Source organism: Thermobia domestica, chromosome 11, assembly GCF_964235325.1.
Source record: "Thermobia domestica chromosome 11, izTheDome1.hap1.1, whole genome shotgun sequence".
Lineage (NCBI taxonomy): Eukaryota > Metazoa > Arthropoda > Insecta > Zygentoma > Lepismatidae > Thermobia > Thermobia domestica.
The window spans coordinates 117,616,672-117,633,229 of NC_137464.1; the positions used below are offsets into that span (position 1 = coordinate 117,616,672).

Consider the following 16,558-nt stretch of genomic DNA (forward strand, 5'->3'; position numbering starts at 1 on the left):
AAGGTCACATTCAGTGGTTCAAGGGTTGATCATATCGTCGCTAGCCCCCTAGTGTCAAAAGTCAGTACTAACCGTCATTCTTATGTCGATGCTCTTAGTGATTTAGTTTCCATGGAATTGACCTTTCTTTTCGAAATAAAACCTAGTAAATAAAATTCCCAGCCCAAATGCATATACAGTTAGGTTAAGTGATCCAAAATTAATATTTTCTGAAAATTACAACATTCTACTTAGTCTAGAAATCGAAATATTTAAGTAAATAAACAATACGTAAATTCTTAACAGAAGTCGGGCGATATGATGCTAGTTTTTCGCTTTGAAATTATATTAAATGTTCATTTTTTTCTTTCCTTCTGTGGCTGCAGAATAATTTCATTGTTGTCAGAATTTTATAAAATTAAATAATATCGTGGAGAACTCTACTTTTTGTGAACATACATATTTCTTTTTTTACATGAAGCTACGAAGTATAACATAGTATTGTTTGCGTGGTAAGGGAGTCTTGAGTTCGAGGGATGTTTTGTGTGGTGGCCGGAACATGAAATGTTGGCAATGATTTATAGATTTAGAAGTATATGACGAAGTGTGCAGTATAGTCTGGGTGTAGTTAAAGAAATAGGGTGTTTATGAAATACGATGTCGTAATAAAAGAATAAAATGATAGTATGAATATATTGTGAAACGAAATAAATGAGAGGACACCCATATATATATATATATATATATATATATATATATATATATATATATATATATATATATATATATATATAGATAGATAGATAGATAGATAGATATAAGCCCAGTTTATGATTAGTCGCGTTTCGGTACAAAGAATAGATATATATATATTATGTGTAGCTATCCACATCTCGGGTTCTGGCCCCTACACCGGAGCATCCTGCGAACATGTGGGTGAGATATTGCCGGACTATGTTAGTGCTTAATAACTTAATTTGTTATTGCAGTCGTATTCGATCATAATAATCTCGTTTAATAATATTTGTAGCATCATATAATCGCTGACTGGACATATTTAATAATCAATTATGTAAACACAATAGTTGTTACACATCGGGGCTGTAGTGAATTATATTTTTCGGTCGGTTTTAAAATAGAATATCCTGCTCCGTGAGATTTTTTTTTCTTTCTTCACGTTACCTACTCGGGCTAGCTTACAATATTCATGGAGGCGACAGCTCTGACAGGGTTACAGAATCAAAACAATTAGTTATTGAAATTTATTTTCCCGTACCCGGGCATCGATCCCTCCCCCCTTGAATATTTTCGTTTCCTTTTCTTAGTTTTCAAACTAGATAGTGATGGAAATTAATCGATGCCTCAGAATTTAGCGCATTCTGCGAAGGGGAACTATCGGTGAAGTTTGGCAATGGAAATCACCGATCCAAAATTCAGTTCATTTAATTTTTTTATTTTGGCCAATCACTAATTAGGGACACCTTAGCTATTTTTTTCCCTCTAATTTCATTACTATTCTGGATTATTTTACCTTCCGAGAGGTCGGATGATTTTTTTTTCTTTTGAAATTCTAAATTAGCGCCTTCCCTAACCTTCCGGGGGATTCCGGGATCTTCAAGGACTCAACCGGATACAGCGAGGAGGGGAATTTTCTTAAAGCTTTCGTCTTTCTGAAAATTCCCTTGCGGGCACAGACTAGTTGTGTGTTTGGAGATAACTTTTGAGTTTACGTATTTAAGTAAACCAACCTTTTTTGGCATAAAACAGAATATTTGGTTATAGTACGTTGTATACGTAAATTCGACCACTTATCTTTCGTAGTTGTAGTGTTCTGTCTCCTCTCTTTTTACCTATACTTCTACTTCTTCTCTAGAGTTTTTTTAAAATTTCAACCTTCCCCCCCGATTTTGAACTTGTCGCTTACGATTTATTTAACGTACAACTCTGATCTAAAATTACCAGCTGAGACGTTGCAAGACACAATTCATGGATAGAGTAGATAATGAATGGGTCCTCCATCACATTTTGACCTATTGCCAAAATGAATAACGACTTCATATTTGACGACACTTCAATTACGTTCTTTCACCGTCGTCCCTCTAAGTTTTTTTAATCCATTGGTCACTTTACTTTCTGTTTTGGTTTTCGTTTATCTTGTAGTTAACCTGGGCCCAGAAATTGTATATTGGTCTATCTATTTATATATTTAGGAATGTTCTGTGTTACGTACCTGCCTCACAAAGTTTTTTTTTTACGATTCATGCACGAATTGACTATATGAAAGTTAAAATTTATAGACGCGCGGTATCAGATAAAAAATATCAATTCTTTTTTCATATGTAATGTCGGAAGTCATTTGTTTTTTCTTGTACAATGTTTGCAACCTTTTCTGAAATTATTGTTGGGGTTATTATTTTAAATGTGTGCGCGATTATTATATATATATATATATATATATATATATATATATATATATATATATATATATATATAAAGATAAATGAATACGTCGAAATGTACATGTGCTTAGTATGTGAATATGATGTTAAAGTAAAGTATGATATTAAATGTATTATATGGATATATGTAAGAGCGCACGTGTCTGTCCCCCCAAACGTGTATTGGTTGCTATAGTTTATAAGTAAGTTTCCGACGAATATAATAATATAGATGTTTGTCAGGAATACCGCCGTGAACTCAAATAATTTTCCTTTCTTCTGGATAGATGTAAATCATAACTTATGTAATCATTATTCAATGGCATGTATTAAGAAGTAACGGCAGGTCTAAATGTAACCCACATCATAATGAATATTATTCCTGAGCTACCAACCTAAAACCATTGTGGAAAGTGTACTTTTAATCCCTCTCACCTGCATATGTATCCTATGACTTGACCAGTGTTTTTCCTTGATTTAAATCAATTATACTCCTTACACCTGTGGAAGATCATCTTAAATTCGAACTATATATATATACATACACAAAAGTGATCCTGGACAAACGAAAGGTCTCATGACGTGTCCCAGTGATGAACAAGTAACTCAAAATTTACCTGATTAATAAATTTGTGAATGGACTGACTAAGAGGAGAAGCATCCTCTGGCGGAAAGTGATTTTCAAAATCCCTAGATGGGTATAAACGTCGCAGTATGCGAGTGCAGATATAAACTGCTAATAGTCACAAACTAAATATAGTTGATGAATGTTTTTTATAAACCAATAGTTATATAAATATATAGATATATATATAAACACAAACTAAGTTAAATGGAGCGAAATATTTTGGACGCTACGAGTAGTGCGCGATCTGTGATTTGAACGCTCGGAATTATTAATATTTTATTGCTCAATGTGAAGTAGAGACTCGTGAGTTCTATTACACCTAAAAGTTTATTCTTTTCCTCCTTTTTGTCAATTTTTTTAAAGTAAAATAAGTGTCTTCTTTGCGTATGTCGCAAATCATAATTTCGCTTTAGCATGCCTAAGATATAATACATGTAATTATTTTTTTTCTTTCCATTTGTCAATATGATCAAATGTATAAACACTTACTAAAGTATAACCCTATGTATTTTATTGATATATAACCAAGAACTTGTGCTTTTAATATTTTCTTTATAATTATTTTTTTTCACTATGAATGTAATAAACTATTTGTATCTTTGTAGTTAGTTGGTTTCCTTTAAACATATATACACTGTCCTGAGTGAGTGAGCGTGTGAATGCATGATAGATTTAATTTAAGTAATTTTAGTGATATCATTTGTCGTATTAACATCTATAATATATGTGTCATGTTTTAATATATGTGTTAAGGTAAATAACCTAGGTCATGAAGGACCGCTACTAACGGTTTAAATCGGCTCTAGGAGTGAAACGAAAATAGCAGGATGAGCCTAAATACGACATCTTTCTTCCAGGAAGTTGAAACCCTCATTGATACGATACATAAATTTATATTGAGTTTATAACTTTGATTTTTTTTTCTTGGCTAATTCATATGTGTGGTCGATCCTAGAGATACTGGATGGTTATCAATCATCGTGTGGAATAACTTTACAAAGAATAATTGCGATTTTCTCTTTTCCTGGTCTAGGTCTGGGCAACCCCACGAACGTGGTGCCTGGAGCTAGGTCGGGGTGGTATGGAGGAACATGTGTTTATTTCGAAGCATTCTAAAATTGAGTAATCGTTAATAACATTTAAAATGATTCATCTTTTAACAACTTTCTCGACTTCTCCCTATATTCCCGGAATTATCCAGTAATCTATTTCTTATTAAAATACTCTATTTGTTTTCTTTCTTTTTCCTCCCTTTTCCTACCTCCTCCTTTTACCCTTCTACTTTCTTCTCTTTCTTTTCTATTTTTAAATGAAAGAAAACGGAGTCATGACTGAGAGTAGTCGCTATTGGTGCGGTCAATAAGTTGTTTCGATAAGTTTCTTCGGAAGTTCGATGTGGGATAATTAACCATGAGATGAGTATGCATTGAGGGACGAACAATAACAAGAAAGTTTATTGAATTTTACTTTATTGGAAAATAATCATGATTTCAATTAGTAGGTGTTGTTTAGTAATCGCCCTCGTTAAAAGAGAATTAATTTTAGCGACTCCTCTACTCTACACTCTCTTCTTCGTTTACTACTACTTTTTTTTTTTTTTTTACCGTTTTCTTTCAATATTTGAAGAAATGGAGGATTTAGAATTTAGGATTTAGATTTCAGGGCTTTCGGCAGCTATGGCCATTTAGCCCGTCACGTTTTGAGGAATGACGTCCTTCGGCGAGCACACTATCCGGGGAAGGGGAAGGAAGGAAGGATTGGGGAAGGAAGGAAGCGGCCTGGGACCTATAAGTTAGATACCACCCCGGCATTTGCCTGGTGTGAATGAGGGACACCCAGGAAAAACTCATTCAGGGTACCTGACCTGAAAAAGCGTTTTACACTTTTTTGACCGAGTGTCCCCACCGGGAATCGAACCCGGGACCGCTCGAACCGAAGGCTTGGAGAAATGAAGGTTATGTTTACGGACAAACCACAAAAAATATTTTAATATAATTTCCAATTCTGGTAAAGAAAACTGCAAACTTCTACTTTCACGTCACCACAGTCAAATGTGTTCCGTCCGACTTCTAGGAAGAATTCTAGAATCTGTTTTCAAGCCGACCGACATCGATCACCACCTTTGATATACTTGGCAGTCTTTAATCTTGAGATCTCCATATTAGTGACAATCCAGAGATCTATTTTCAATGGATCTTCGGTTGGTCTTTGGAAATAAAGAAAGCTGCTGATACCCTTTAGATTTGGAACTATCATCACCTGATCAGTGTACAGGTAGCCACAATTTATTTGACTACTATCAATGTTGTGAGAAATCTATTGTGGTTTATTCTGTACTATTAGATTGCAAAGAACTACCGAAAAACGGGTTTAAATTTTGTAATTAGCGCCCTATATTTGCTTCCCCGTTTTCAATGCTATGAATTATCTTTCACTATGTTAAGAGGAATCTATTATTTGCAGGTATCTTTCACTTATCTCGAGTACAGAAATTGAAATAGACAAACGGATTTCAGCTTCAAAATCAATACTCCATTTAGTACCTCACAGCTTAAAATGTTACAATCATCTCTAGAAATTTATTTTGTCGTTCTAGCTAGAAAACGAAATAATATACCTACTTCAGATTAGGAATAAGCAGTCTCAATTTATCCGTCCAGTGCCAAATCCTGTATATACCTATCAGTAGAGCAGCCTCATTTTTTGTGAAACTTTGGATATATATTTAGTTCAGAAACAGTTATGGAAACCCTTCACATTTGAAATCGACATTCTACATTTACTATTTTATTTCATATTTAACACCATGACTTGTCTGTTAACATGTTCGTCATGAATTTGTTTTCAGCCTTGGAATGTATGTATAGAGTTCTTAAAGAACAGACATTATATTCAAAACAAACAAGCACGATTTACTTGGTCGTTTTCGATTTTGTGAGTTGATTTACAGGCCGATTCACTTTGTTTGACGTAACTTAGACACATATATTTCTGGGACAAAATTCTATCTAGAAAATATATTTTCATTTAGATGTGTCGATTTACTGGACAGTTTGCAAAATAATGACATTTCTGTTAATGAGTCGCCAGGAATTTACTTTTGAAGAATTGACTATATGTGGAGACCAAAAATAGTTATCAGCAATCATAGTTCATCTCTTGATTTATCCGGTAGTTTTAGATATTATGAACTCTCTGTCAGCAGCGTCGAGAGGACTGTATTTCGAGAATGAAAATAATTGTTATCTGAATAATCGATTTACTCGACGATTTTCTAATGCGAGGCTTTTCTAAGGGGGTAAAAAATATTTTTGGAAGCTTGGAATGTATGTAAAGAGCGAGAAAAAACCGTCAAGAAACGAATGTAAGATATAATATAAGCAAACGTACAATAATTTGCTCAACTTTCATAATTTTATTACTTATCTGTCAATAATGTGTCCAGGAAAATACACTAATGGAGAAGCGTTTAGTAGGAGGCCTCAATACACTGAGCTTTGTAGATGCCACAATGATTGTAGTGTCTTTAAAGGACATACTGAAGTCGTCGGGAACAACAATAAGTGTAGTTTATATGTGCAAATTCATTGAATATGGATCACAATCTGTGTCTGCAATGCCAAAGCGACGTTAGTGAAAACTTATTGTATAATAAAGTGACTTTGGGCATCGTTGTATAGTGAGATTGTGAGATGCTAGGTGGTCTCTTGTACGATAATGGTGTCCATTCATAGTGAATGCAATGAAACATAAAGGGACCCCTTTCGAGATATAGCCCAGTACAAAAGGGGACGGCTGAAAAGGAGGATCTTTCGGGACACACTAATTAACAAATCAACGACGCCAGTGCAGACAGAGCCGATATAACACTTCATGTGAGTAAACGAACTGGTTGAGCCAGATTACCCCTGACACCTAAGTTTCTTCGTACGATTATCTCTGATACATGAATTGTGAAGAATATCTTTTGTGGTGTCGGGAATGACTGTAATATGAATGCAAATGGAGGCCAACTGTATTTAGCAATTAAATTCGTTCCTGTTTTAAACATAGTGACGGTACTGTGTATGTCCGTAGAATGCAGGCGAGCGTGAAAATTCACCAAGTATTCGCACGCAATACGCCGCAGCTACGCCGTATCTGGAATGGGATCTAATCTTCTGCAGCCTTCAGTGAGGAGAGTATGACTTGTGCCTCGTATAATCAAGATGTCATAATTCCTGTCTCCCACCTTATCAGGACACTTTGCTGAATCTTATATTCCAGACTAGGAATGGCCAATTCCGGAATTTTTACTTTCCGGAATCCGGAAAGTAAAATTGGAAAAATTCCCCAAATTTGGAAAAATAAAAATCCGTAGTTTAAAAATTCAGATTTCGGAAAAGTTTCGGAATTCCAACATTGGAAGTCTTCCGTAATCCAGAATTTTTTCGAATTCCTGAATTCCGGAAGTGAAATTACCGATTCCGGAAAATACATTTTTCGAAATCCGGTTTCCGGAAAATTTTGGCCATCCTTATTCCAGATTGTTGTCATGCTGAGACCATTGCCAGTTATTACTTTCTTCTTTGTAGAAACTTTGGCCAGATTCGTGAATACTATAGTGCGTCCAGTAAGAGAACGTCTCTGACAGCTCGCAGTGACATTGCCACTACTCGCGTGTCAAGATTTTTTTCGGTGCAACTGTAATGGCAATTTAATTACTGGTATAAGACAGAGTGATCGTGGTTGGTAACACTGGTATCAAAGTAGGAGCTGCAATGTCCCACCGCATGTGGTAAGAAGCGTCAGAGACCATCTCTTGTTGGCCGCGCTATAGGTTCTCTTAAATATGTTTTCAAAAACGTAAATTTAGGAAATTTCCTCGAAAGATGTATCTGATTTCTAACATAATTATTAATATTTTTTTGTTTATCATGCAAGTTGGTCTAGATATGATAGCAGAAACACGTCAGTGGAATTGTTCTCTCGTGTTGTGTGTATATAAGCGCCAAGATGAACGACATTTCATATATTGGCTAGACTAAGCTAACGAAAAATTATTTATTAATTTTATTTTATTTTTCTATAATCATTACTGTACAATGTAAATCATAGTTGTTTAGATTGTTTAATAGAATAAACCAATATTGAAATCGGAAGTCGCAATGGATTTCTACCATTCCGATTTTAGTAGAGGCTTAAAGATGGAAATGAAATGTACTTTAATTGCGCTTAATCGATTTCAAGAAACATTTTTCCCCTATCTATCACCGTTTCGGCTCTATAGCAATCACCCTTAAAGCCGGAAGTGGTTGATTTTCTGCTGATATTATGGAGATGGAAAATATTATTGGGCTCATATTCTATTACAAAAAAACCCTTCTCGTTATCTGTTATTGTTTTACTATACAACGATCAATGTAAAACTACAGGTAGTTGATTTCTGCTACTTCCGGTTTCAGTAGAGATATTAGAGTGGAGATAGAAATATATTAGTGGTGAGACATCTAATTGATTACATGAAACAGTTTCTAGTTATCCATGATGGTTTTATTCTATGGCGATCAACGTTAGTGCAGAAAGTTATTTATTTCCGCCACTTACGGTCCAATAGAGAGATTACAGTGAAGATGGAATATATTTCTGACAAGGGAACCTTCCGAAAATGATAGTTGCAGTGAAAGATATGGCCTATGCCAATTGAAAGAGCTGTAACAGAGATGAGCACTCCCAAAAAATTAGCTGCCCATAGCAATAGGTTCAAGAAATATAAGGGGTGGAAGTTCGGGAAACAGCAAGGTTGGACAAAGGGGAAAAGTGCAAATTCCGCAAAAAGGGGGGCACGGCAAAATACAATGCTGGCAAGTGATGTATAGAAAGAGACTTGCCACAATATGGAACAAATGGAGGCCACCAGTAGGGTTAACAGTGTTGCCAACTGCAATAAAAAGTACATGTTTTGCAAAGAGCACTATATGAATTGAGTGCAATATTCAGTGTCATGTAGAACATAAGATATGGCGTGTATAATCAGTGGTACAATCTAACAAAAGAAAATAGAAAAAACAGAAGTACGAAAAATACGGAAAAGACGAAGTTGGCCATAATACGCCACATTTGATCACGAGTTGTGCATATTAGAATGAACAAAACAAGAAGCACCGACTATGCAGGAAATCGACGTACCTAGATTCGAAAAGAAAAAGGAGTTCCAAAGTTGGCAGCACTGGCCATGAACATCCAGACAAGTCTAATATAGTTAGGTCACTCGCTTCACAAAAAGGAAATTCCGGCAACAGGCATCACTTGGAATGCATCAATGTTAGAGTGATTGAGGCAATGCCAAGTCGGGGAACATGAAATGGTTGGGTTGAGCCAACAACCTATAACAGAAGTAAACATTATGTCATGGTTGGGTCGTATGTGGGAATATACAGGGTGTCCCACCAAACTTTGTGACCTGAAAGATTTGAGAAACGAACAAAAATGTGACGGATCCAGTTGTGCAGGAATGTACCATGTCAGGGGATGATAAAAGTCTGTGAAAAGCAAGTGCCCCCAGGATCCCCATCATAGGTCCCCAGGAGCGAACTTCAAACTTTCAAATGGCAACAGGGACCAAGTGGTACCTCTCTCGATAGATCATGGAATGTGCAACAACACATATAGGAAACATTTGCTATATGAAGCATGTTTTTCAAAATGGCCGCCACAAATATATGTTGTGTTTTAACATGGCATCGAACATTGTGATCTCAAATTGCTGTGAAGCGAAAAGAGATTTTGCAAATCCAATTGCACAGGTATGTACTCATGTCGAAGGCCAAGAAAACTTTGTAAGAAGCAAGTCCCCAGGGTCCCTATCATACGGCTCGAGGGGACAACCGCAACATTTCAAATGGGAACAGGGGGCGGATGATATTTCTCTGGATAGATACAACACCGCCTATAAGAAACATTTGACATATGAAGCACGGGTTTCAAAATGGCCGCCAAAAATGCACGTTGTTCTTGTCACCGATCAGATAATTTTGGCGGCCATTTTGAAATCCCATATAGTAAATATTTCTGATATGCGTTGTTGCATATTCCATGATTTATCGAAAGAAATATAACTCGACCGATGGTGCTATTTGAAAGTTTCAAGTTGGCCCCTGGGACCCTATGATGGGGGACTTGGGGGCACTTGCGTCTCACAGAAGTTTCTCGCCCGCTGACATGGGTACATTCCTGCACAACTGGATGTGTCACATTTTTTTCGATTGAAACTATTTCAGTCACAGAGTTAGGTGGGACACTCTGGATACATCATATAGCCGGTGATAGTACTGCAGACAGCAACACACAGCAGATCAAGCCTTTGATTATGTTTGCCTTCTACTGGTGTGGATATGTGATAGAAAGACCACCAAAGGTTCCGACACCTCTAGAGTACTGTTTCGAGACATTCACAGGCGATCATTGTACCATGTATGACGGGTTGGCAGTATTCCTCTGTGCTCACTGCAAATGTATCTTATGTTTGGACCATTGTCTCATCGAACAATTGCACGTACAATGTGGACGAGCATGTACAAATGATGCGAAGGCTAATGCCTCTTGCCGGAATTTTCTGTTTGTGAAGCGAGTGGCCTAACTATATTATAATTGTGTGGATTTTCATGGCCAGTGTTGCCAACTTTGGAACTCCTTTTTCTTTTCGACTCTAGGTACGTCGGTTTCCTGCATAGTTGGTGCTTCTTGTTTTGTTCATTCTAATATGCACAGCTCGTGATCAAATGTGGCGCATTATGGCCAACTTCGTCTTTTCCGTATTTTTCGTACTTCTGTTTTTTCTATTCTCTTTTGTAGATTGTACCACTGATTATACACGTCATATCTTATGTTCTACATGACACTGAATATTGTTCTACATGACACTCACTACATATAGTGCTCTTTGCAAAACATGTACTTTTCATTGCAGTTGGCAACACTGTTAACCCCACTGGTGGCCTTCATTCGTTCCCTATTGTGGCAAGTCTCTTTCTATACATCACTTGTCAGCATTGTATTTTGCCGTGCCCCCCTTTTTTTGCGGAATTTGCACTTTTCCCCTTTGTCCAACCTTGCTGTTTCCCGAACTTCCACCCCTTATATTTCTTGAACCTATTGCTATGGGCAGCTAATTTTTTGGGAGTGCTCATCTCTGTTACAGCTCTTTCAATTGGCATAGGCCATATCTTTCACTGCAACTATCATTTTCGGAAGGTTCCCTTGTGAGGCGCTTAGCTGATTACAGAAAACTGCTACTGGCTATCTACTACGGTTTCTATTCTATCGCGATCAATGTTTGAAAAGGAAGTGGTTCATTTCTACTACTTTTCGTTTGAATAGTAGGTTAAAACGAAAATTGTACCTATTCTTAGAACACTAAATCGATTATAAAATACCCTCTTCGCTATCTATTATCGTTTTAGCTCTATGTATATCAATATTGAAACCGGAAGATGTAGTAGATTTATAGCACTTCCGGTTTCAAAATCAAATCAAATCTTTCAGGTTTACTTCCTACGATTATGCCGGTTAGGCTAAAGAAGACGGTGATGAAGAAAAATGAATGGAATGGTGGAATGAATAAAGTGGGAGGAAACGAAAAAAAAACACTAGAAAACCCTCGCACACGGTGTTTACCCATCACAAAGTCAACTTGGTGCGACCTGGGATTGAACCATTTCCGGTTTTTGTACAGAGTTAAGGATAAAGATATAACGCACTTTTGTAACGCTTAATCGATTGTTGAAAACAGCTTCTCTCTTTATTACCGTTTCTGCTGTAACAATCAACGTTAAAACTTGGATGGTTAATTTCTACAACTTCCGGTTTGAATATTGGCTGTGAAAATGCACTCAATTCCTAACTTTTACTCTCTACAAATTTGGTGATAATTTCTCAAATATTTTTGAGATTTTTTGTCTCAGAGACGGACGGACAGACAGAGTAAATATATAAAGAAATTTTGGTAAATCAAATTCTCTAAAAATGAAGCACTGAGTTATTTGCTCATTTCTCAAATTTCTAAATATAAATTGCATTAAAAAAACTTTTTGTAACAGTAAAGAGAATGAACATTTTAGAGATAATTAACTAATTGCAAAAACTAATTACTAAATATTATCTATATGCTTAGGTTAGAAGAAAATAATTACTATAAGTGATAAATTTACTAATTTCATTTAAATCGTTTGAGAACATGGTTAGCCCTATAAATACATTTTCTCAATGTCGCCTTTGAATGATATTATCAAAGTTTAAAACGATTTCTAACACTCAGAAACGATAGATTTATTCTTTTTCATGGATGCAGTTCAGCATAAATGAACTAATTTTCTGTAGTAAATACTCTAGTTCTATGTTCACACTTTCTGAAACAAAAACACCGCAGTTAATATTTTTTGCCGTTATGTCTAGTGGTTATGTTACATTTGGCTGTTCAGAAACTTAGCGCCACCCTGTCCCTTCCCTTTGTATTCAAATCATATTACATTCTTGTAAAGGTTTACATATTCTCTAAAACGGAAAACCCACTGCTTAGAGTGACTCAAAACTACGTGATAATTGTGACATGTCCTCCCTTCGTCCATTAACGAGGAAATTTCCAGAACTCAGGCATATGAATGCGATATTGTGTTGTAGTAAAAACGTCCCATGTACCAAATGTTTTTGCTTACACGTGCAGCAGTTAAAAACAAGTACGTAGTGATAGCAAAAGTCGCCTCTCTTCACTTTTCCTTTTGTTGTTGTTGTATATAGAATTCGTTCTAGAACCTATAAGCTAGGCAGACATTTTATTTACCAAAGTTCTTGTCTTTATAGCTGTTTCAAAATAAACATGTGATACTGATATTGAATCTTCCTTTCCCTCCATTAGGAAAAATTCCCAGAATTCGTTGAAGCGGTTAGATTATTTTGTATCATACGTGTCAGAAAGACCTGATACGTCACATTTTGTGTCCTTTCGCCCAGTGATTCAAAAGTTGTCTTGCTGGGCAAAAGAATCAACCTGCTTACCGAATGAATCTAAAAGCTACTTTCTTTGTGACCATCTGTGAGTTAAGAGGAAGCAAGACAACTAATACAGATTATTAAGAGTTTGCATTTAACATGACTTATGAACATTATTTATTATACAAGATGCTAATGAACTATATCGACAAACTATTAAAGATGATTCCTCGTATAAAAATCAGAAAAGAAAATTCAGATAGACCTGTAGGGAAAAGCTAATATTTTCAGAGCTAGAGCCGTCAAAGACGTGGAAAAATTACATTGCAACACGCGTTATTTCGAACACGACGAACCTTGGAGTGACTGTTTATATCAACGTAAAGGAAATCACACCCATGTCATCCAAAAATTCATATTTCACCAATGTGCAAGGGATTCCCAACAGAGCATACTTCCGCCATGTTCGCAGCGGAAATCCCAGCTATGGTCGTACTTAAAAGGTTGGTCCAAATTCTGCATAGAGTAAAACTTGGCAGCAGTTAAGCGTCGGTGGAAAATCGAAAATGTTAAGGACCGCCAGTTTCATGATTCAACTTCTTCACGCTGGTGGACGGTTGTAACTTCGAAACTAAACATTTCCCCCCTAATGCTTACATGAACTTATTTTGTTATTTTGTTGCGAGAAATAAGCTCTTGCAGTTTGTCGGTATAGTTCATTAACACCCTCTGCTGAAAGGGACGTTAAACTTAAAAATCTTTTTTTTTTTTTTATTATTATTATTTTTTATAGCACAATGCATTCCATACACATTTTAATATCGGTGTACAGATTAAAACTTCATGAGCACAGCCTACTGACGTTGTAATTTATTATATTAATAATAAGAAAATATAAGGAAATCGATTATTAATTTAGTAATTTAAATGTTAACATATCAATACTTGAGAACGATCGGAGCCAACATCACCGACACTACTCAGAGGTTTCTAGCATTCAAGTCAGTATATAGCGTATAGTGTAAATGTGAAATACTTCCAGTATTACTTAAATAACTTAAGTTATAATTTCATGCACAGTATCAGTTCCAAAAGCGCCCATTAGTCAAAATGGCCAAGTAATAAAATGTACTTTAAAAAGTTAGCATATTTTTAAATGCTGAAATAATGTAGGATTTCTATTGTGTTTAGGAATCTGGTTTATTATTATTATTTACTTTCCTTATTATTGTTTGACAACTGTATTTAAAGTAAAGAAATGTGGTAGTTCTAACTAAGCATCTCGGAGCAATACAATGGTAAGCACTACTTAAGGTGAAAATGATTTATTAGGTGGAATGAGTTGGTATGAGACCATAAAAGAGTATGTAGGAAGTTTAAATTCGAAAATGTACCTACAGATGAGAGGGAATGCTTGATTGGTTTGTGTCATAGCATTGTATTGCAAGGTAATGTTAAACTATCTTCTCCAGTTTATTCTAAAGTTAGAAAATGTGACTTGCCATCATCTTCCCCCGAACAGCTCAATTATAGTGCATATAATAGTGTGGGATTCCTTACCCGATCTGTCAAAGGTCAATATGCTCACTGCTTTTTGCCATAAAACGACCCAATTAGTTTCGTATTTGTTGGGAATTTATTAAGTAGTAATCAAAAATATAAGAGCGATAAGTTGTGTTATAAAGAAAACTAAAAACACGATAACAGATATAGTGTAGTTTCCTGCAAATGCTTACCTGCAAAAACAGCTTCGAGAATCAATGAGGACAATGCCACGTGCAGCCACCGATTCTTCATTTCACTGATTTTGTTTTCAAAAAGTTATTTTCTAGCCACTAGGGAAAACTCTCGCGACTACACAAGAAGACAACAGGAAACCTAATTGATATGCGACGGAAAAAGGTGACTCCGTCGGTGACGCTTTGCTTTCGGCTGAATGTTTGAAGGTATGGGATACTACTTTTAATAAGAGAAAAATAATAGTCTTCCTTTACTTACGTCAACATATGGGATTTCCTACTTCTTTCTTATTCTCTCTGAAGCAAGAATTTTACAATATAACAAAAACATGTTTGAATTATACTGTATGTATCAAAAGTCCGCGCCGTAGGCCAACTACGCTATGATTAAAGGTGCGAAAAATGGAAACATGGAAAAATAGTTACAAAAGGTGATTTGCTATCTAAAATGAAACTCCTTCAATTGCACTAGCTGTGTGGACTCAATATTGGTAAGGTGTCCTACGTTAAGTTAAAAAGTAACATTTCCATTTTTTCGTGCTTGGGATCCCTGGTTTGATCCCAGCTCACGCCAAGTGGCCTTTGTGGTGGGCATACACCGTGTGCGTGGGTTTCCGCGGGGTTCTTCCGTTTCCTCACACTTTATTCAAACCACCATTGCACTCATTTCTCATCATCATCATTATCTTTAGCCTAGCTTGCACAACCATGGTAGATAAAAGTGAAAGATTCCCATTTCAGTAGGCTGTTCAAACGGAACCCAAAGGTACGGAAAAAGAACACTGGAAACGCGTACGCTGCTATGTGAAGAAACCCAGCACATGAAGAATCCATTTCCTAACAATGTTGTATGGTTGATGGGGTGGGGATCCAAGGGAACAGCCTGCTAAACTGACAAACGTCGCTTTCCCGTATTTCATAGTGCGCGTTACCAATGTGGTGCCCAAATGGCTACTGCGATTGAAAAAAATCAGTCATTTTAGATTGAAAACCATCGCATTGATAATTTGCCGCTATCGATAGCGGACTGCCTCCTACTTCAGCGCCCAGGCCGCCAACACAGGCGGTGTCAAGGCGGGATGTGGGCGTTGCCCGCTTATGCCGTTTTGCAGCGCTTTCCTGCTGGCTGCCTACCAGCGACGATAGCAGCTGTTCCGCTAAAGTGCCCGCGATGCAGTTTTGCAGCTATTGAGCGTGCCGCCTCGCCAGCGACGATAACAGCTTTACCGTTAAAGAGCCTGATTGTAGAAATTGTCATCTGGTCGCTCTGCCTGCATGTTCGATTCGCGTTCTTCATTTGTTACATGGTGATGCAGTGTGGGTGGACTCCTTCAAACATTTACAAACAGAGTTTACACGTACAAGTGGGAGAAAAAGTTTTTTGAGTGATAAAAATGTGCATATATTATACCGTAGTGCTTTTCCAAGTGAACAATAGTCTGGCAACTGTACCAAGTTCCTGGTTAAGCGAAAATGACAATAACATGATGTGTAAGTGGCCCCTTGTGGGGAAGACGACGAATAAAGTAAATGCTATATTGTGTCCCTTCACTGGTTTCTTCCCAATGACTATAGTTAGTGTAACACATATGTTGTTGTATGTTGAGAGCCCTCATAAACCAAATTATAGTGCCGCTAATGTTATTATTTTTATGTAATCGAACTGAAAAAATAATCGAAAAATTGCTTTGTAGGAATAGTAGGGTGCATGAGATACAGTTATCACGAGTCGGCTAACTGCTTTCGTTATGCAGAAACTTGTGGAATTTGCATTAACAAAAGCAGTTACCTGACTCGTAATAACTGTT

The 16,558-nt window shown here is 36.5% G+C and overlaps 1 protein-coding gene across 1 annotated transcript in view; it reads right to left on the reverse strand.

The window, feature by feature from the left end:
• LOC145664389 (serine protease ea-like) overlaps window positions 1–14,881 on the reverse strand; it is a 76,063-nt gene extending 61,182 nt beyond the window's left edge. The window contains exon 1 of the mRNA XM_081731052.1: window positions 14,748–14,881. Coding sequence (XP_081587178.1) covers window positions 14,748–14,808 — 61 coding nt within the window. The 5' untranslated portion in view covers window positions 14,809–14,881. The remainder of the gene's footprint in view (window positions 1–14,747) is intronic.
• Window positions 14,882–16,558: the final 1,677 nt, after the last annotated feature.